At 46.3% G+C, this 22,685-nt stretch overlaps 1 protein-coding gene across 1 annotated transcript in view; it reads left to right on the forward strand.

The window, feature by feature from the left end:
- col7a1l (collagen type VII alpha 1-like) overlaps nucleotides 1-22,685 on the forward strand; it is a 505,550-nt gene that overhangs the window by 113,774 nt on the left and 369,091 nt on the right. Inside the window, exons 18-24 of the mRNA XM_070898381.1 lie at nucleotides 2,542-2,781; nucleotides 3,326-3,465; nucleotides 5,380-5,503; nucleotides 10,213-10,356; nucleotides 13,239-13,408; nucleotides 14,726-14,863; nucleotides 16,299-16,316. Of these exons, the coding sequence (XP_070754482.1) occupies nucleotides 2,542-2,781; nucleotides 3,326-3,465; nucleotides 5,380-5,503; nucleotides 10,213-10,356; nucleotides 13,239-13,408; nucleotides 14,726-14,863; nucleotides 16,299-16,316 (974 nt within the window). The remainder of the gene's footprint in view (nucleotides 1-2,541; nucleotides 2,782-3,325; nucleotides 3,466-5,379; nucleotides 5,504-10,212; nucleotides 10,357-13,238; nucleotides 13,409-14,725; nucleotides 14,864-16,298; nucleotides 16,317-22,685) is intronic.

Raw genomic sequence — 22,685 nt, forward strand, 5'->3', positions numbered from 1 at the left:
GCGGTGCAGGCTAGAAGGGCTGAATGGCCTGCTCCTGCACCTATTTTCTATGTTTCTATGTTTCTATGTTTCCTAACCACTCTATCTAGGCCCCTCATCATTTTATACACCTCAATTAAATCTCCCCTCAGCTTCCTCTGTTCCAAAGCAAACAACCCTAGCCTATCCAATCTTTCCTCATAGCTAAAATTCCCCAGTCCTGGCAACAGCCTCATCAATCTCCTCTGTACCGTCACTGCAGTCCAGCTCGGGCCCACTGAGCTGGCAACGCAGCCGTCTCAATCTCTTCTGGAGCCCATTGCTGACCTGCTCGGCCTGCCTTCGACCTGCTCAGGCTCTGCTGCATCTCATCGGCCCAGCTTCCAGCCCATAATACGGCACCAACACAGCTTAACTGGACGGGCGGTTATTGAATAATTTCAGTAAATTATGAATACATATATAATAACCGTCCGCTTGTTGACGCACGCCCCGAGGGCCTTGTGCCGATCTCTGCCATTACCGTACGATGCTCCCCCCGAGACCCTCTGTCCACCTGGCCTGTCTTTACCTGCATTAGTCCGGAGACCTGTCAGACAGGTGTATCAAAAGCAAACCTCGCACAGTGTTTACTATTGGCTACTGACAGTGCTCGGATTGACACTCCACATGTTGGACTAGGTTTGCTTGAACAATTAGGAGGCAATCCGATTGCTGGAAAGAGATCTTCAGAACTGGGAACCAATCAGCCATCACAAAAGTGATGCCAATTAAAAAAAAATACACATACAACAACAACTTACATAAAGTTGAGCTTGTCCAAAACTCGGCTGCCCGTGTCCTAACTGGCACCAAGTCCCGCTCACCCATCATCCCAGTGCTTGCTGACCTACATTGGCTCCCAGTTTGGCAACACCTCAATTTAAAAATTCTCATCCTTGTTTTCAAATCCCTCCGTGGCCTCGCCCCCTCCCTATCTCTGTAACCTCCTCCAGTCCTACAATTCTGCCCTCTTGCACTTCCCCAATTTTAATTGGCGGCTGGGCCTTCCGCTGCCTCGGCCCTAAACCTCTCCGCCTCTCTCTGCTCCTTTAAGACGCTCCTTAAAACCTGTCTCTTTGACCAAGCGTTTGGTCACCTGTCCTGATATCTCCTTATGTGGCTCGGTGTCTCATTTTGTTTTACAACAATCCTGTTAAAGGCGCTAGATTAAAGCAAATTAATGTAGAAAAATGCCCTAAGACACTTCAAAGTGGCATAATCTGAAATAAATGGATGCCAAGCCAAAGGGGAGATGCTCGAAGTCTTCTTATGCCATCTCAATGTGCACGGACCAATTCCACGTGTTACATGTATGGTGCACTTCTTTGTTTTCATACATGTTGTCAGTCATTTATTCTGTCCATAACAGAGATCAATAACACTGTAAGAAATTACGGAACAAAAACCTCTGAAATCTGCCCCGATCCTCTACCCCATCCCAACCAGGATTATAGGAACCTCCAGAACAAATATGGAAAATAAATAGGATTTAGGATTCAAGGAGTTCAGACTGCAGTCTGCAATGCCCCTAAATATCCACCAGGGGGCACTGAGGAGAACAGGTGACTTTTATAGCTCAACAGCGCCACGATGAGGAAGTGCAGCAAATTGCAGCACGACAGGTGTTCAATGTGCCTGTCAAATTAAATGCTTGCAAATTTATTTCAACTCTGTCTTTAAAGATCTGTAACTGAGAATAATTTCTTGTAATTTTATGGATGAGTTCCTATGCTTGTTTTGCTTTTAATTCGAAGATGCTTTCAGTGCTAGGCTTCCCAGCAGCTCACAACTTGGGCCCAGGCCTTTGCCAATTCCCTGCTGGAACCGGGGCTGGAAAGAGAAAGAAAACAGTCACCTCTCAGCTTTCACCTCCCCAAGATGGCACGTAGAGAGGAATTGTATCCCACTGCTCCTTAACACTGGAGGCTGGGAACGCACGGAGTGAATCGACTCTGAATCACTTCCATTCAGTCCTACAGTTGGTCCAAAGCAAAACAACTAGATCCCAGGACACCCACCCATCCTCTGTGCTAAATTTGGAAGCTGGCTCAGGAATATGTGGAGAGAAAACTAGATTTAAAAGAATGGTTTAAACCTCAGAACAAAGGTCAAAGGTCAATTGGCTGCAATCTGTTCCTTAATTGAGATGCAGGATGATACGTCCTTACTATACAGTATAAATGCACACGAGGCCCATGCTTGAGAGAAGGTCAGTCTGTGACCTGTCCTTTATTCCTTAGCACTCAAGTGATGAAGGTGGGTGGAGCTTCCCCTTTTATACCTGAAGGTCCAGGTTAGGAGTGTCTCCCACCTAGTGGTCAGTGTTCTCACGGTGTACAACTTAGGTCAGATTATACATGGGTTACAATGCTGGTTGAATACGTGACACAGGAATAATTCAAAAGTTCTTTATAAAGCAAAGGCAGACCTTAAACAATTTCATCTCGTCTCAACAAAGTAATTCCTCGGCTCTAACATCGTTGCCTGATAGAGTCGGTCTCTGTTTTGATCTTTCATTAGGCTCCAAAAAGAAACCTCCTGTCACGGCAAAACCATCAGTCACCCCGGCAACCAAAGCTGCCCTTGCAGTAACCTACCGATCTGGTGCCGGGCAACTAACCAGCAGCCGAGGCCGCCCAGCCTCACCGCCAACAACCATCGCCACAACCAGCAGGAGGACCACCGCGACCACCAGCCCCACCACAACCTCTGCCCCTGCCGGGAGAGCCTCAGCAGCTCAGGCCACGCAGGGCGGAACCGGTGAGTGAACGACCCGGTTACAGATCAACTGAGCAAAAGAGCGCACGTCAACCCTGAAGGTTACCGACAGCTCCAGGTGATTTCTGTCTCCCTGGACCAGGTATTTTCGTTCAGTTTATCAACTCGTGATACAAAGGACAATGGCAACTGGCGCCTAACCTGATAAAATATTGCAAAGCTCACGCAGACGGGGCAGAATAGGCCGAGGAGCAGTACAGACTAGGGTTGTATTCTCTGGAAAATTCAGAAGACTGAGGGGTGATTTGATCAAAGTTTCGAGGGGCTGAATGGCCTCCTCCTGTTCCGATGCCATTAGGTGCTACTTAAAAGTGCTACATTGTACTTTATCAACATATTACAGTTCGGAAATAAATGCATGAATTACTTGAGTTCTTTGTTCTGGATCAATTTTCATTTGTGGTACAATTCCACTGGCAGACACCCTCCATTGCCTTGCCACGAGATATGCAAGGAGGCTTGAAGACAACTAGGTTTTGATAACCCCTGGTTTGTACTGACTTCGGTGTGTTTGTTTGTTTGTCAGTTTGTGGCAGAGCCAAGGCCGACATAGTGTTTCTGGTGGACGAGTCCTGGAGCATTGGGCAGAACAACTTTAATAAGATCAGGGATTTTCTCTTCAGAATTGTCTCGTACTTGCCGAAGATTGGACCTGCAGGAACCCAGGTAAGTGAGAGAACCCTAGGCTGGGGAGTCTGTGGGAGTGGGAACATAAGAACATAGGAATTAGGAGCAGGAGTGGGCCTTCAGCCCCTCGAACCTGCTCCACCATTCAATAAAATCATGGCTGACCTTCTGCCTCAACTCCACGTTCCTGCACTGACCCCATATCCCTTGATTCCCTTAATATTCAAAAATCTATTAATCTCTGAATATACTCAAAGACTGAGCTTCCACAACCCTCTGGGGTAGAAAATTCCAAAGATTCGCCACCCTCTGAGTGAAGAAGTTTCTCCTCATATCAGTCCTAAATGGCCAACCCTTTATTCTGAGACTGTGACCCCTGGTTCTAGAGTCACCAGCGAGGGGAAATATCCTCCCAGCATCTACCCTGTCAAGCCCTGTAAGAATTTTGTATGTTTCAATGAGATCACCTCTCATTCTTCTAATCTCTGGAAAATATAGACCTAGTCTACTCAATCTCTCCTCATCGGCACTCAATGAAATTTGGTATTCGTTCTTGTGATGCTATGTTATACATTTTGGGTGAAAAATTACCATCTGGCCCATATGTGCTCACCCCAGTATCTTATTGGACCCATTCTTCCTCCCCCTTTCCTGGGACAGGCAAAAAAAAGAGACTGGAGGCCAATTTGGGAAACCTCTGTTAAAATTCTTCACTGACCGTTCAAAGGCTATTGGGAATGGCCCAAATGATTCCAACTTGTTAGTTATTCCCTAAAATCTTAGCTTCCTCCTGTCACAATCGCGTAGTTTTACAAATATGTGCCTAACGCCTACTTGAGGATTGCGAGAAGTCACTTTTCACTGTCGCCACTCGAATGCTGTCCATGGGCCGATCATGGAAAAGGGAACATTGGCTCACATCTCGCGACACTCCCTGCCTGCTCATTAAACGGGTGGCCTTTCATTGATACTCATCCCATCACCTGCAACAATGGATGTTATTGATGCTCTTAATAATTTTAAAGCTGAATCACATCCCCTCTAATTCTATCATGTCTCTAGCAAATAAAAATGTAGGGCATGATCTATCTCCATCATCATCATAGGCAGTCCCTCGAAATCAAGGAAGACTTGTTTCCACTCCAAAAGTGAGTTCTCAGGTGACTGAACAGTCCAATATTGGAATTACAGTCTCTGTCACAGGTGGGACAGACAGTCATTGGAGGAAAGGGTGGGTGTGGTAGCTCCACAGCGCTTACGTTAGGGATCATCTTCATTGCCATTTTCCGTACTTTCTCTGGAACTAAAATGTCCTTCTTGAGGTTGGGGAGATCTCCAAATTAGGTTTCCTCAAAGCCCTATTGTCTGGTGTACGTCAGAGAATTTTTATCTCAGGAGTATATTAAAACATGAGCGAGCTCCTTCGATCTGTGCCAAGAACGTGTGTTGAAGTCATGTTGCTCCCGGAACATGAGAATGTTAGAAAGTTTGGTACTATCAAAAGGCCACTTGACCCAAAGAGGCTGTTTTCTTCCCAGGTAGAATTTGATCTGAGGGGACTGCATCAATAATTCCCTTCCATAGCTCACAGGGGTTGAGGTCAATTGTAACTGCCCTTCAGTCATCCCACCTGAGATCAGTTTATGGAGCGCAGGTCAGAGATTGAGCCTGTGATCTTCCTGGTTGAATGGCCCAATTCCGCATTGCATAGTACATTTTTCAGTGGAGCCATATATATAAAAAATGTAAATGTTATTTCTGAGAGATTAAGTAATTGGCTCGTTGTTGAATCTCTCATCAACATGTTGTAATTTTGCTGATAATCTTTCCATCTCCTTTTTGGCTGATGTATCTTCCACCATCTAGCCAGTGGTATTTGCTGGTTGTGGTTTTCACTGGTTGGTCTCCAGTTGCGATTAACCGTCCCTGTGCTTTCTTTGCACTCTGTAACAGGTCGCTGTGGCTCATTACAGTGACAATCCCAGGACAGAGTTCCAGCTCAATCAGTACACGGATAGAAACTCCGTTTTGCGAGCCATCAAAGGAGTGCAATATGGAGGAGGCAACACCAGGACAGGTGAAGCATTTGAGATATTTATCGGTGTGAAATAGTCAGGGATAGAGGATGATGCTTTTCTCCCCCAGCAAAGGACTGTGTGCTTTTGCTCCTTGCATAATGTAAGTTTCATGTCGGTGTCGCTGTAACTGTTTGGTGCAATCATCTGATGCAAATGGTACTGGTTTCCCAACATAATCGTCATTATATTTGAGGCAACAAAATGTTTTGTTGGTGCGGTAAAATATTTTTCTTTGATGTATTGATGGTTACATTCTATGTACCTATCCATCGAATCTCCGTTAGCTACTCACCATCCACCTCCATTATCCAGCGACCTCCATTATCCAGTGACCTCCATTATCCAGCGACCTCCATTATCCAGCGACCTCCATTATCCAGCGACCTCCATTATCCAGCGACCTCCATTATCCAGCGACCTCCATTATTCATTCACCTTTATTACTTACCCACCACCCCATTACCTATCCACCCCATTACCTATCCACCCCATTATTTATCCACCCCATTACCTATCCACCCCATTACCTATCCACCCCATTACCTATCCACCCCATTATTTATCCACCCCATTACCTATCCACCCCATTACCTATCCACCCCATTACCTATCCACCCCATTACCTATCCACCCCATTATTTATCCACCCCATTACCTATCCACCCCATTACCTATCCACCCCATTACCTATCCACCTCATTATTTGTACACCTCCAGTATCTTCCTCCATTATCCATCCATATAAAGCAGTATTCTTCTGTATTCTTCTACTTTGCCTTAAACTGAAAATTTTACGTTGTCTACAAAATCTGCATTACCAAGGAAGTCCACTTGCAACTTTAGCTGAGGGTCCATTCCTAACGTCAACCCATTTACAGCATCAGCATTCTTCCACCACCCATCCAGCTATCTATTTGTCCATCCTTCCTCACATCTACTAACCAAATCCAGCTGCCAGCTGGTCTTGCCAAAGTATAATATTCCACATCACATTTCTCTCGGTCCCGAAGACCCAAAGGTTTCAATCTGATTTCCAGTCCCTCGGTGCGAGGAGGGTTTCCTTCTTCTTTCAGATTCCTGAGTGAAACTTTGCACAGCCTTCTGGTTCCTGTCTGTTCTTGAGATGTGGCTTATCCAGCGCTTTTGCCTGAAGTGTACACATTATGTAGACCTGGGATTTGCGGTCGGAGGCTTTCCATTGGTTTTCTAGACCAATATGTCGAGGAACCAGCTAGGGGGAAGGCCATCTTAGACTGGGTGTTGTGTAATGAGAGAGGATTAATTAGCAATCTCATTGTGCGAGGCCCCTTGGGGAAGAGTGACCATAATATGGTGGAATTCTGCATTAGGATGGAGAATGAAACAGTTAATTCAGAGACCATGATCCAGAACTTAAAGAAGGGTAACTTTGAAGGTATGAGGCGTGAATTGGCTAGGATAGATTGGCGAATGATACTTAAGGGGTTGACTGTGGATGGGCAATGGCAGACATTTAGAGACCGCATGGATGAACTACAACAATTGTACATTCCTGTCTGGCGTAAAAATAAAAAAGGGAAGGTGGCTCAACCGTGGCTATCAAGGGAAATCAGGAATAGTATTAAAGCCAAGGAAGTGGCATACCAATTGGCCAGAAATAGCAGCGAACCCGGGGACTGGGAGAAATTTAGAACTCAGCAGAGGAGGACAAAGGGTTTGATTAGGGCAGGGAAAATGGAGTACGAGAAGAAGCTTGCAGGGAACATTAAGACGGATTGCAAATGTTTCTATAGGTATGTAAAGAGAAAAAGGTTAGTAAAGACAAACGTAAGTCCCCTGCAGTCAGAATCAGGGGAAGTCATAATGGGGAACAAAGAAATGGCAGACCAATTGAATAAGTACTTTGGTTCGGTATTCACTAAGGAGGACACCAACAACCTTCCGGATATAAAAGGGGTCAGAGGGTCTAGTAAGGAGGAGAAACTGAGGGAAATCCTTATTAGTCGGGTAATTGTGTTGGGGAAATTGATGGGATTGAAGACCGATAAATCCCCAGGGCCTGATGGATTGCATCCCAGAGTACTTAAGGAGGTGGCCTTGGAAATGGCGGATGCATTGACAGTCATTTTCCAACATTCCATTGACTCTGGATCAGTTCCTATTGAATGGAGGGTAGCCAATGTAACCCCACTTTTTAAAAAAGGAGGGAGAGAGAAAACAGGGAATTATAGATCGGTCAGCCTGACCTCAGTAGTGGGTAAAATGATGGAATCAATTATTAAGGATGTCATAACAGTGCATTTGGAAAATGGTGACATGATAGGTCCAAGTCAGCATGGATTTGTGAAAGGGAAATCATGCTTGACAAACCTTCTGGAATTTTTTGAGGATGTTTCCAGTAAAGTGGACAAGGGAGAACCAGTTGATGTGGTACATTTGGACTTTCAGAAGGCTTTCGACAAGGTCCCACACAAGAGATTAATGTGCAAAGTTAAAGCACATGGGATTGGGGGTAGTGTGCTGAAGTGGATTGAGAACTGGTTGTCAGACAGGAAGCAAAGAGTAGGAGTAAATGGGTACTTTTCAGAATGGCAGGCAGTGACTAGTGGGGTACCGCAAGGTTCTGTGCTGGGGCCCCAGCTGTTTACATTGTACATTAATGATTTAGACGAAGGGATTAAATGTAGTATCTCCAAATTTGCGGATGACACTAAGTTGGGTGGCAATGTGAGCTGCGAGGAGGATGCTATGAGGCTGCAGAGTGACTTGGATAGGTTAGGTGAGTGCGCAAATGCATGGCAGATGAAGTATAATGTGAATAAATGTGAGGTTATCCACTTTGGTGGTAAAAACAGAGAGACAGACTATTATCTGAATGGTGACAGATTAGGAAAAGGGGAGGTGCAACGAGACCTGGGTGTCATGGTACATCAGTCATTGAAGGTTGGCATGCAGGTACAGCAGGCGGTTAAGAAAGCAAATGGCATGTTGGCCTTCATAGCAAGGGGATTTGAGTACAGGGGCAGGGAGGTGTTGCTACAGTTGTACAGGGCCTTGGTGAGGCCACACCTGGAGTATTGTGTACAGTTTTGGTCTCCTAACTTGAGGAAGGACATTCTTGCTATTGAGGGAGTGCAGCGAAGATTCACCAGACTGATTCCCGGGATGGTGGGACTGACCTATCAAGAAAGACTGGATCAACTGGGCTTGTATTCACTGGAGTTCAGAAGAATGAGAGGGGACCTCATAGAAACGTTTAAAATTCTGACGGGTTTAGACAGGTTAGATGCAGGAAGAATGTTTCCAATGTTGGGGAAGTCCAGAACCAGGGGTCACAGTCTAAGGATAAGGGGTAAGCCATTTAGGACCGAGATGAGGAGAAACTTCTTCACCCAGAGAGTGGTGAACCTGTGGAATTCTCTACCACAGAAAGTTGTTGAGGCCAATTCACTAAATATATTCAAAAGGGAGTTAGATGAAGTCCTTACTACTCGGGGGATCAAGGGGTATGGCGAGAAAGCAGGAATGGGGTACTGAAGTTGCATGTTCAGCCATGAACTCATTGAATGGCGGTGCAGGCTAGAAGGGCTGAATGGCCTACTCCTGCACCTATTTTCTATGTTTCTATGTTTCTATGTACGCCTTTGAACCAAAAGAAAACTCTGCACTTACCTTGTGCCTCTAGAGATTTGGACTCTTGAGCCCCCATACCCCAGGGGTGAAAGCGGTTCGCGAGTGACCCTGGGATCACATGGGTCGGACGAACCAATGACTAAGGGGATTCCCATTATATTTCTTTATGTACAGAATCCCAGTAAATATAATAGAAATAATATTTCCCACCACTCAAAATAAAAATAAATGATCACAGGTTCAAAATTAATTAAAATATCCTTTAATTAAGTACTTAAAATAAATTGTTAATTTAAAAAAATTTAAATATTTAGCTCAACCAATTTTAAATGTCAGTGAATGTTTAAATCATTAAAAAAATATTTAAACATTTATTTTCACTCTTACGCTGGTAAAAGAAGGCTTAATGCCTGCTTTTACCAGATGTAAGGGTTTCGCGGGCAGTAGTTGGGCTGCGCCAGTGCAAGTGAATTTACAGCGGATGCGGTGAATCTGTCAGGGCGAACCTTGACAGATCGCAAGTTCCGGGTTTTCGCACGTGCGCATCGTATGCGGAAACCTGGAACTTGCGAGGCCATTCACAGCACTTACGAAAGTGTACGTTGTACATATGCCGTCATCGGCCCTGTAAATTCCGGCCAATATGTACTTATTGTACTCTCACTTCTGAGTCAATAGGTTGATGGGTTCAAGTCCCACTCCAGAGACTTGATCACAAAAATCTCGTGCTGTACTATTGGAGGTGCCGTCTTTTGGATGAGATATTAAACTGAGTCTCCATCTGCTCTCTCGGGTGGATGTAGAAGATCCCATAACTGTTTTGAAGATGAGCAAGGGAGTTACCCTGATGTCCTGGCCAATATTTATCCCTTAATCAACATCACTAAAAAACAGGTCATTATCACATTGCTCTTTGTGGGAACTTGCTGTGCGCAAATTGACTGCTTCGTTTTCTACATTACAACAGTGACTACACTTTAAATGTACTTCATTGGCTCTAAAGTGCTTTGGGACGTCCTGAAGTTGTGAAAGGCGCTATATAAATGCAAGTCTTTTTGTACCTAGCTCAGTGCTTTATTTTTTTCTGTTTTCCCAGCCAGGGGCATTGGTTACGTATTAAAGGAGTTATTCCAGGCAACTGCCGGGATGCGGCAAAAAGTGCCCCACATTCTGGTGCTGCTGACTGACGGACGTTCACAGGATGAGGTGGAACAGCCAGCAAGAGTGGCGTTTGGTTTAGGTATGGCCTGGATTGAACTCTAGGGCTAGATTTTCGGCAGCCTAACGCACGTTTTAACGCAATTTTTTTCGCATTAAAAGTGCTTTTTTGTCGTTTGCAACAAACTTCACAAAATTCACCAATTGTTAAGAATGGCGTTTTCGAAATATCGGCGAAAAGCGGATCGCCACAGTGCAACGGGAAAAAAAAAAACGCCCCGCCTAAATTTGGCCGTCCGGCAAACCCGTTCTCGGGTAATAAAACAACGTGTGAGAAAAGCAGGTGTTGCAGCCTCAGAAACGTCGGTAAGTAGGAAGACCTACAAAAAAAGGGCAGTTAAAGTTTTGTAATTCTTTTGCAGTGATTAAGGGTCTTGTAAATGTTTTGTGATTTTTGATTTTTTGATTTTTGCAATATTTTTTGTGCGTTTTCTTCCTTCCCATGGCCTGTATTTTTGGCGTTGATAGGTCTCGGGCTAACATTGGCGAGATCGCAGTTTCCACCACGAATCCTCGTGCAACAGGCGTATTTTGTGGTCAAATTTACCTCGTTAAAAAATGGCGACATTTTTATTCTTATTTCTTCACAAAAATGACGTTATTCATCAAATAACGACAGGCTGGGGAATTTCTAGCCTAGAGTATCAACTAACTGTTAATAGTTGGCATCTTCTGATGGAGCCTGAGACTGGCGTTTAAGAGATTTAGCACTACTAGTCTATGGGAACTTTCTCATTCAGAGCCCTGGGAACGTTGAGGTTAACTATAACGCTTCTTCCAGCAGCTTGGCTAACTCAGTACCGAACATGGGTTTCTCCTTGAAAAGCCTTTTATTGTTGCTGACAGAAGGTATTGGCGAAGAGTTTCAGTGAGACATGTCAAGATGTCTGGCACTGGCACGATGGGCCGAATGGCCTACTTCTGTGCTGTATCATTCTTGGATTCTGCGTGAAATGCTGTTGTAATTCAAAGTGTGATTTTTAACAATTCATTTTTGTGATGTGGGCGCTGCTGGCAAGGCCAGCATTAATTGTCCATCCCTAGTTGTCCTTGGAAAGGTGGTGGGTCACCTTCTTGAACCGCTGCAGCCTGTGTGGTAAAGACATTCCCCAGTGTTGTTACATATGCTGTTCCAGGATTTTGACCCAGCCATGATGAAGGAACAGTGATAAATCAGGATGGTGTGTGATTTGGAGCGGGACTTGAAGGTGATGGTGTTCCCACACTTTTCCTGTCCTCACCCTTCTAGATTGTAGAAGTTGCGGGTTTGTGAGTTGCTGCTGAAGAAGTCTTGGCAATGTGATAATTTGCAAAAAGGTTGCTGTGTGACTGACTTGTGGGAGCATTAGGGTGAAGATGATCGGTTCCGTCCTCCATACAGCAACAATCTCACCCTTTGACGCCTTCATTGACCTTGTGTCACTGAGTCAAGGACATGGACAGATTCCTGTTATTCCCTACACAGTAGCTTCCTGATCTAAGTCATCAGTCAAGGTGAAATCAGGAAGCATCAAGTTAATATAAAGTTGCTAAAGTGCAGGCAGGAGACAATACCGGGAAGCGGAAGGAGCAGCGTGTGGAGGCCTGGCCCAGCAGGCTGAGCGGCCCCCGGCCTGCGAGCACCATCGGAGCAGGCCGGGGAGCGGAAGGAGCAGCGTGGCAGCATACCACGGCAAGGTACAGCGCGAGCTGGTGCAGGAGAGCAACGGCAGTGAAGGGGGACGTCACCAAGGTCCAGGTCGCTGATTGGAGCGTGGGCAGTTATAGCAGGAGTGGCGAGGTCGGGGCGAAGGAGCGGTGAGAGAATGTAGAGGGACGTGATCGGGGCCCAGGAGAGGCGCGAGTTCGGGGACCAGAAGAGGCGAGGGCCCAGGGGCAGCACGGGCCCAGCCCACACTGCGATATGTGCGCGCACTAGGTCCGTGCAGCAGAGCAGGTCTCCGGTCGTCCTGGTTAATCCTTGCCACTGGACAAAGACCTCGCTCTGTCAAGCCCGTGTGGTGGCTGGTGTGCAATGGTCACCACACGTTAAAAAAATCCACGCACCGGCATCTTTCACTCTTCAAGATTTTGTTCGGGACCTGGAATATTAGGTCCTTCATTGAAACACCTGTGAATTTTTTGATGTGGAAACAAGTCATCCTCGATTCGAGGGACTGCCTATGATGATGGATTGCTAGTTGTGCACATCGCAGCAGTCAATTAAGGAGAGGGATTAGCAAAGATCTGGATAGAACTCAACCATCAGGTGTGCTACCAACTTGGAGGGAATATGGTACATGTGTCCATAGAGAGGGAAGATTAACTAAAAAACATAAATAAAATAGAAACTTCTGCTTATCTGAAATAAGTAACATATTCTCAAAGTTCCATGAAGGGACTAAGTTGTAATAAAAAGTCAGTCCCTATGAGGGTTTTGATAGGGTCGATGCAGAGAAACGGTTTCCAGAGGCAGAAGGATTGGTAACCGGAGGCACAGATTGAAGGCAATTGGCCAACGAACCAGAAGTGACATGAGGGAAAAAAATGAAGTGATTTGCTGTGATCTGGAACGCGCTGCCTGAAAGGATGGTGGAAACAGATTCAATAGTAACTTTCAAAAGAGGTATTGAAGTGGAAAAAAATTGCCAGGTTATGGGGTAAGTGCAGGGGAGTGGGATTAATTGGCTGGCTCTTTCAAAGAGTTGGCACAGGAACGATGGGCTGAATGGTCGCCTTTTGTGCTATGATTTACAATCTAAATTCTACATGATTATAATATAACTAAATTACTGCAGTAATGTTTTAATTAGACCGAAGAGTGGGGTTGAGACTGACGATGAGGCAATAATCTCATCAAAGGGTCCATGTGACTTCCCAACCAGGAGACGGAAGCTGTAACGTCGAACAATCTGTGTCTTTTAGGTATTAAGGTCATCCCCGTGGGGATTGCGAGCGCAGATATGGAGGAACTCAAAAGAATCATCTACCGTGGGCACCGCAATAATATATTTTTCGCAAACACATTTGATGATTTGCCTTTGATCGAAAGAGAACTGGTGGAAAGAATGTGCATTGAAGCGACGGAGATTGAGGTAGGAGCTCTTTGCACTCACAACCTGCCATCACTTGTTCGCTCAGTCTGTCCTATCACGACTGGATTACACTGATCTCGGAGGGTCAAGGGTAAAAGAATAGGTTAGAGAGGGTGCAGATTTACTCGAGCGGTGCCAAGGCTGTGGGACTTTAGTTACGTGGAGAGCCTGCTTAGGGCAGAGAAGCTTAAGGGGAGATTTAACAGAGGTGTTCAAAATCTTGAAGGGTTTTGATAGAGTAAATATGGTGAAAATGTTTCCAGTGGCAGAAGGGTTGGTAACCAAAGGTCACAGATTTAAGGTGATTGGCAAAGGAACCAAGGGTGACATGAGGAAACATTTTTTTGCGCAGCGAGTTGTTACAATCTGGAATGCGCTGCCTGAAAGGGTGGTGGAAGCAGATTCAACAATCGTTTTCAAAAGGGAATTGGATAAATACTTCAGGGGGGAAAATTTGAGGGCTATGGGGAAAGAGCGGGGGAGTGGGACTAATTGGATAGCTCTTTCAAAGAGCCAGCACAGGCACGATGGGAGGAATGGCCTCCTTCTGTGCTGTGGATACCCAGGATGGCATCAATGGAACAGAAGACAATAGGGCAGCTTGGTGGCACAGCTTCCCGCAGCTCCAAAGTGCTTGATCGTGGAATGTCAAGACACTGGTTCAGGCCCATAATTCCCCATGTGTTGAGTCAACATAGAGAGCTGCCCAACCGATGCTTCCCATGGAGGTGGGGGAGGAAGAAATATCAGAGGGAGAGTCAGTCGGTGTTGGCTTGTGCACCCCTATCGGTCAGTAATAGAAAAGCCATGGACAGAGGCTTTTGAACCTGCTTGCCCGCCCGTCTTCCTGTCCTCTCGGTTGGGGCAATGGAGAGCAGACTGAGTTAAGCATATAAAAATGTATCGAAGGCATTCAACCCAGCAAGCTGACACTGATGTTCTGATCTATCTTAAGGACCCGCTCACGCCAGGCCTCTGATAACACACACACAGACACAGACAAACACACAGACACAGAGCACACACATGGAGAAGAATGGTGCTTGCCACAGCTTGCTCGCTGCCTAATGTGCTGTAAATTCAACCCAGACTTGTCGTTTTTTTCCATGCAAGTTTAACAACTGAACGTTAAAGAAATGCTGTTCACGTGTATTGTAGTTTTATCTTTGTTCATGAGTTCACACCCTAACACAGCCCATGGTGGTTGGTTACTAGGGCAACTAATGATATTACATCTCAGTGCATTGATTTTTCCCCCCAGTTAGTTTTTTGGTTGGGTTGCCGTGCCGGGTATCTGATCACTCGTGTGTTTTCTAGTACCTTAAAAAAGGTGGACCTGAAGCCAGTTCCTACACGGACAATCAGCAAACGGAGTCGGTAATATCCGAAGCCTCCAAGCGTGAACTTGAAGATGTCAGAAAGCCAGAAGGTCCCTGTGCAGCCCAGTGTTCGAAGGTAAGTTTCTGAAGGAGGTGTGAAGCTTGAAAACATGTCACCAAGTTCTCTGTCATAGGGGGTAGAATTCACCTTTGGCTGGGCAGTAGTGGATCTGCCATCTGTTCTACACCAGGCCCCGATTTCCCTTGCCATTGACTTCAGTGAGGTGGGGTGTATAACGGGCCCCCAATATGCTACTGTCAGTTTTGCACCCACCTCCACCCCGCTGTGAAGGTGAATTTTACCCTCATGGTAACTAGTCACCTCCAGGAAAATTGTTCACTACACGGCGACGGGCACAAGTACCAAGGGACACAAGTACCAAGGGACACAATTAGGAAATTGGGAGTCGGAAGTAGGGTTGCCAACCCTGGAGTCTCCAGAAATTGAAAATCATATCAAAAGCACTCCAAGAGGTGGTAGTGGAGATACTGGATGATAAAAATTGATAAGTTGAAGCCAAGATCAGATCAGCCATGATCTTATTGAATGATGGAGCAGGCTCGAGGGGTCGGTATGGCCTAGTCCTGCTCCTATTTCTTAGGTTCTTATGATAAAGAGGAGGCACTAGAAAAGCTGGCTGTACTTAAAATAGATGAGGCACCAGGATGGGATGCATCCTAGGATGCTGAGGTAATGGTCATAACCTTCCAATCCTCCTTAGATACAGGGGTCGTACCAGAGAATTGGAGAGCTGCAAATGTTACACCCTTGTTCAAAACAGGGTGTAAGGATAACCCTGCAACTACAGGCCAGTCAGTTTAACCTCGGTAGTGGGGAAGCTTTTAGAAATTATAATCAGGAACAAAATGAACAGTCACTTGGATAAGTATGGATTAATTAAGGAAATCCAGTATGGCAAAACTAACTTGATTGAGTTTTTTGATGAGGTAACAGAGAAGGTTGATGAGGGCAATGCAGTTGATGTGGTGTACATGGATTTTCAAAAGACATTAGACAAAGTGCCACGTAATAGGCTTGCCAGCAAAGTTGAAGCCCATGGAATAAAAGGGACAGTGGCAGCATGGATATGAAATTGGCTAAGTGACAGGAAACAGAGAGTCAGATTAGAGGAAGGTACACAGTGGTGTTGCCCAGGGTCAGTACTAGGACCACTGCTTTTCTTGCTATATGTTAATGATTTGGACTTGGGTGTACAGGGCACAGTTTCAAAATTTGCAGATTACGTCATCAGCGGCGCTGGTGATTGGTCGGGGCGGCCAACCTGCAGCAAGGGCACTTCCGCTCCGCAGCAGCCCAGAACACCGACCCGGCCGGGAATGAAGAACAAAGGGATGAATTTCTCCCGATTGGGGCGCAGAAAAACTTTTAAAAGCGGAAGGTGCGCCCCCTTTGGGGCTGGGTTTCAATTTCGGCCCCCGAGTCTTTTCTAATGGGAAAATTGTTTAAAGGTTTAAACCAAACTAATTGTTTCTTATATTTTTTTTTGCAGGGTCACAAGGGAGAGCAGGTAACAGTATTCACATATTTATCTTGTCTTCTGCATAATTTCTAATTTAAAATATATAATTATTTTTTTTAACATTGTACCTAACACAATCACAGCGGTCAAAACTGGTGACTTTTATATCCCTCCAGGGCCTCGCTCCTCCCTATCTCTGTAATCTCCTCCAGCCTCACAATCCTCCGAGATCTCTGCGCTCTTCCAATTCTGGCCTCTTGAGCATCCCCGATTTTAATCACTCCGTGCCTTCAGCTGCCAAGGCCCCAAGCTCTGGAATTCCCTCCCTAAGCTCTCCACATCTCTTCCTCTCGTTCTTCATTTAAGTTGCTCCTTGAAATCTACGTCTTTGACCAAGCTTTTGGTCACCTGTCCTAATATCTCCTTATGTGGCTCGTTTTGATTTATGGCGCTCCTGTGAAGCACCTTGGGATGTTGCTGTTGTTGTTGTTTGAGTTACAATGGGTTGTTTCTCTGCCCTGTGTTTTAATGTCATTGCACTGATTTCCCTGTCTGCATAGGTCGCTCGCAATGTTTCCAATACTCCAGTTTCCCCCTGCCTCTTGCGTTCCCTGGATCTGTTTACATCGTTCCCAGCTGACCCCTGTCTCCCTTCCTTTCTGCTTCTTCTTTGCTCTTGAATCCCTCCTCACTTTACCTCGTTTTTCTCCTGCCCCGTAGTATCCCTGCTGTGCACCCCCCCGCAACCAGCTGATGGAAGCCGCTCAGCTGCCTGACCTGTACCGAGCCCTGATCCTGCAGCACTGTCCCAAACAAAACCAAATGCCCGTCAACACCTCAGCATAAACATGCACTCTGACCTTTCTAATCCAACTGCATTTCCTTTTGAAGTACTTGAAGCACCTTGAGACGTTTTCCTACATTAAAGGTGCTATATAAATCCCAGCATCCCTTGGGAGCACTGTATATAAGCCGGCCCCTAATGCCTGTTCCTCACTCTGGAGTGTCTTAATAAAGACTGAAGTCACTGTTACTTTAACCTCCCTGTGTGCAGTCTCATCTGTGTTACGAACACAACAACTGGCGACGCGTATACGAATCCAACGCAAAGATGCAGCAAACTGGGGGCATCTTGGAGAAGTTCTCGGAGGGTGAGGACTGGGAAGCCTATGTCGAACGGCTAGACTAGTACTTTGTAGCCAATGAGCTGGACGGAGAAGGAAGCGCTGCAAAAAGGAGAGCAGTCCTCCTCACAGTCTGCGGGGCACCGACCTACAGCCTCATGCAGAATCTTCTGGCTCCGGTGAAACCCACAGATAAGTCGTATGAGGAGCTGTGTACACTGGTTCAGGAGCATCTTAACCCAAGGGAGAGCGTGCTGATGGTGAGGTATCGGTTCTACACATGCCTGCGATCTGAAAGTCAGGAAGTGGCGAGCTATGTCGCCGAGCTAAGGTGACTTGTAGGACAATGTGAGTTTGATGGCTACCTGGAGCAAATGCTCAGAGACTTTTTTATACTGGGCATTGGCCACAAGACCATCCTACGAAAACTTTTGACTGTAGAGACACCGACCCTCAGTAAGGCCATTGCAATAGCACAGGCGTTTATGTCCACCAGTGATAACACCAAACAAATCTCTCAGCACACAAGTGCTCGCAATGTTCATAAATTAACTGGAACTGTGTTTGCGAGCAGAAATGTACAGGGCAGAAATCACGAGTCTGCAACTGCCAGCAGGCCTCGGGTGACCCAGATGACTCAGAATCCACAACAAGGATGAATGCAAGGCAATTCACACCTTGTTGGCGTTATGGAGGCTTCCATTCAGCCTATTCTTGCCGCTTCAAATGGTATGTTTGCAAGAGCTGTGGAACAATGGGGCACCTCCAACGAGCTTGCAGACGAGATGCAAGCTCTGCAAAACCTGATAACCACCACGTGGCAGAGGAAGATCGGTCCATGGTGGATCAAAGCAATTTCGAGCCTCAGAGAGAAGAGGCAGATGCTGAAGTACACGGGGTGCACACATTTTCGACGAAATGTCCACCTATAATGCTAAATGTAAAATTGAATGGCTTACCCGTAGCCATGGAACTGGACACTGGCGCAGGCCAATCCATCATAAGTAAAAAGATGTTTGAGAGACTGTGGTGCAACAAGGCACTCAGACCAGCCCTGAGCCCCATCCACACGAAACTGAGAACATACACCAAAGAGCTTATCACTGTCCTGGGCAGCGCCATGGTCAAGGTCACCTACGAGGGCACGGTGCACGAACTGCCACTCTGGATTGTCTCAGGCGATGGCCCCACACTGCTTGGAAGGTACTGGCTGGGCAAAGTCCACTGGAACTGGGATGACATCCGAGCGCTATCACATGTCGATGAGGCCTCATGTACCCAGGTTCTTAACAAATTTCCTTCCCTCTTTGAGCCAGACATTGGAAACATTTCCGGGGTGAAGGTGTGGATCCATTTGGTCCCTGAGGCACGACCCATTCACCACAAGGCGCGAGCGGTACCTCACATGATGAGGGAGAGAGTGGAAATCAACCTGGACGGGCTGCAACGCGAGGGCATCATCTCCCCAGTGGAATTCAGCGAGTGGGCCAGCCCGATTGTTCCAGTACTCAAAAGTGATGGCATGGTCAGGATTTACGGCGATTATAAAGTAACTATTAATCGTTTCTTGCTGCAGGACCAATACCCACTACCTAAGGCAGACGACCTATTTGCGACGCTGGCAGGAGGTAAGACGTTCACCAAGCTCGACCTGACTTCGGCCTACATGACGCAGGAGCTGGAGGAGTCTTCGAAGGGCCTCACCTGCATCAACACGCACAAGGGACTGTTCATCTATAACAGATGCCCGTTTGGAATGCGGTCGGCTGCAGCGATCTTCCAGAGAAACATGGAGAGCCTACTCAAGTCGGTACCACGCACGGTGGTCTTTCAGGACGACATATTGGTCACGGGTCGGGACATCGTCGAGCACCTACAAAACCTGGAGGAGGCCCTCCAGTGACTGGATCGCGTAGGGCTGCGGCTGAAGAGGTCGAAATGCGTCTTCATGGCAACAGAAGTGGAGTTTTTGGGGAGAAAGATCGCGGCGGATGGTATTCGGCCCACAGACGCCAAGACAGAGGCTATCAGGAATGCGCCCAGGCCACAGAATGCCACGGAGCTACGGTCGTTCCTGGGAATCCTCAACTATTTTGGTAACTTCCTACCGGGGATAAGCACCCTCTTAGAGCCCCTACATGTGTTATTGCGTAAAGGTGAGAACTGGGTATGGGGAAAAACCAAGTAATTGCTTTTGAGAAAGCCAGAAACATTTTATGCTCCAACAAGCTCCTTGTATTGTATAACCCCCCGTGTAAAAGACTTGTGCTAGCATATATTGCATCGTCGTACGGAGTCGGGTGTGTATTACAACAAGCTAATGTTGCGGGGAAGTTGCAACCTGTCGCCTATGCCTCCAGGAGTTTGTCTAAGGCCGAGAGGGCCTGCAGCATGATTGAGAAAGAGGGGTAAAGAAAATGCATCAGTACCTGTTTGGCCTCAAATTTGAGCTGGAAACCGATCACAGGCCCCTCATATACCTGTTCGCTGAAAACAAGGGGATAAATACTAATGCGTCAGCATGCATACAAAGGTGGGCACTCACGCTATCAGCGTATAACTATACCATCCGCCACAGGCCAGGCACCGAGAACTGTGCGGATGCTCTCAGTCGGCTACCATTGCCCACCACAGGGGTGGAAATGGTGCAGCCTGCAAACTTGTTGATGGTGGCGCAGCCCGCAGACTTGTTGATGGTCATGGAAGCGTTTGAAAATGATAAATCACCTGTCACGGCCCGCCAGATTAGGACTTGGACCACCCAAGATCCTCTGTTGTCCCTAGTAAAAAAACTGTGTACTGCATGGGAACTGGGCCAGCATTGGTGAGTAGTTTTTCTTTTTTCTCTTCTATATCAGTGAGTAAACTTGAGCATTGTTGTTACCAATTTAAGTGTATCGAAGGGTTAAGTCATGGCAGGAGAGCTCGGTCACGTGATATGCTCCTCCTGTACCATGTGGGAACTCAGGGACACTTCCGGTGTCCCTGACGACTACGTGTGCGGGAAGTGTATCCACCTCCAGCTCCTGACAGTCCGCGTTGCGGAATTGGAGCTGAGGGTGGATTCACTCTGGAGCATCCACGATGCTGAGAATGATGTGAGTAGCACGTGTAGCGAGTTGGTCTTACCGCAGGTGAAGGGTCCACAGCCAGCTAGGGAAGGAAGACCAGCAGGAAGAGCAGTGCAAGGAAGGTAGTGCAGGGGTCCCCTGCGGTCATCCCCCTGCAAAACAGATACACCGTTTTGAGTACTGTTGAGGGGAATGACTCATCAGGGGAGGGCAGCAGCAGCCAAGTTCATGGCACCGTGGCTGGCTCTGCTGCACAGGAGGGCAGGAGAAAGAGTGGGAGAGTGATAGTGATAGGGGATTCGATTGTAAGGGGAATAGATAGGTGTTTCTGCGGCCGCAACCGAGACTCCAGGATGGTATGTTGCCTCCCTGGTGCAAGGGTCAAGGATGTCTCGGAGCAGGTGCAGGACATTCTGAAAAGGGAGCTTGAACAGCCAGTTGTCGTGATGCACATTGGTACCAACGATATAGGTAAAAAAAAGGATGAGGTCCTACGAGACGAATTTAAGGATCTAGGAGCTAAATTAAAACGCAGGACCTCAAAAGTAGTAATCTCAGGATTGCTACCAGTGCCACGTGCTAGTCAGAGTAGGAATCGCAGGATAGCTCAGATGAATACGTGGCTTGAGCAGTGGTGCAGCAAGGAGGGATTCAAATTCCTGGGGCATTGGAACCGGTTCTGGGGGAGGTGGGACCAGTACAAACCAGATGGTCTGCACCTGGGCAGGACCAGAACCAATGTCCTAGGGGGAGTGTTTGCTAGTGCTATTGGGGAGGAGTTAAACTAATATGGCAGGGGGATGGGAACCAATGCAGGGAGACAGAGGGAAACAAAAAGGAGACAAAAGCAAAAGACAGAAAGGAGATGAGTAAAAGTGGAGGGCAGAGAAACCCAAGGCAAAAAACCAAAAGGGCCACTGAATATAAAGGGGCTGCAGGAGGGGTCAAAACTAAAAATCATGGTTTAAAAACTAGTATTAAAACACTCTACGTAAACGCACGCAGCATTCGAAATAAAGTAAATGAGTTGACGGCACAAATCATTACAAATGGGTATGATTTGGTGGCCATTACAGAAACGTGGTTGCAGGGTGGCCAAGACTGGGAACTAAACATACAGGGGTATTTGACGATTCGGAAAGATAGACAAGAAGGGAAAGGAGGTGGGGTAGCTCTGTTAATAAAGGATGATATCAGGGCAGTTGTGAGAGACGATATTGGCTCTAATGAACAAAATGTTGAATCATTGTGGATGGAGATTAGAGATAGTAAGGGGAAAAAGTCACTGGTGGGCGTAGTTTATAGGCCCCCAAGTAATAACTTCACGGTGGGGCGGGCAATAATCAAGGGAATAATGGAGGCATGTGAAAAAGGAACGGCAGTAATCATGGGGGATTTTAACCTACATATCGATTGGTCAAATCAAATCACACAGGGTAGCCTGGAGGAGGAATTCATAGAATGCATACGGGATTGTTTCTTAGAACAGTATGTTACAGAACCTACAAGGGAGCAAGCTATCTTAGATCTGGTCCTGTGTAATGAGACAGGAATAATAAACGATCTCCCAGTAAAAGATCCTCTCGGAATGAGTGATCACAGTATGGTTGAATTTGTAATACAGATTAAGGGTGAGGAAGTAGTGTCTCAAACGAGCGTACTATGCTTAAACAAAGGGGACTACAGTGGGATGAGGGCAGAGTTGGCTAAAGTAGACTGGAAACACAGACTAAACGGTGGCACAATTGAGGAACAGTGGAGGACTTTTAAGGAACTCTTTCATAGTGCTCAACAAAAATATATTCCAGTGAAAAAGAAGGGCGGTAAGAGAAGGGATAACCAGCTGTGGATAACCAAGGAAATAAAGGAGAGTATCAAATTAAAAACCAATGCGTATAAGGTGGCCAAGGTTAGTGGGAAAATAGAAGATTGGGAAAATTTTAAACGACAGCAAAGAATGACTAAGAAAGCAATAAAGAAAGGAAAGATAGATTACGAAGGTAAACTTGCACAAAACATAAAAACAGAAAGTAAAAGCTTTTACAGATATATAAAACGGAAAAGAGTGACTAAAGTAAATGTTGGTCCCTTAGAAGATGAGAAGGGGGATTTAATAATGGGAAATGTGGAAATGGTTGAGACCTTAAACAATTATTTTGCTTCGGTCTTCACAGTGGAAGACACAAAAACCATGCCAAAAATTGCTGGTCACAGGAATGTGG

Source organism: Pristiophorus japonicus, chromosome 13 (assembly GCF_044704955.1).
Source record: "Pristiophorus japonicus isolate sPriJap1 chromosome 13, sPriJap1.hap1, whole genome shotgun sequence".
Classification (NCBI taxonomy): Eukaryota; Metazoa; Chordata; class Chondrichthyes; family Pristiophoridae; genus Pristiophorus; species Pristiophorus japonicus.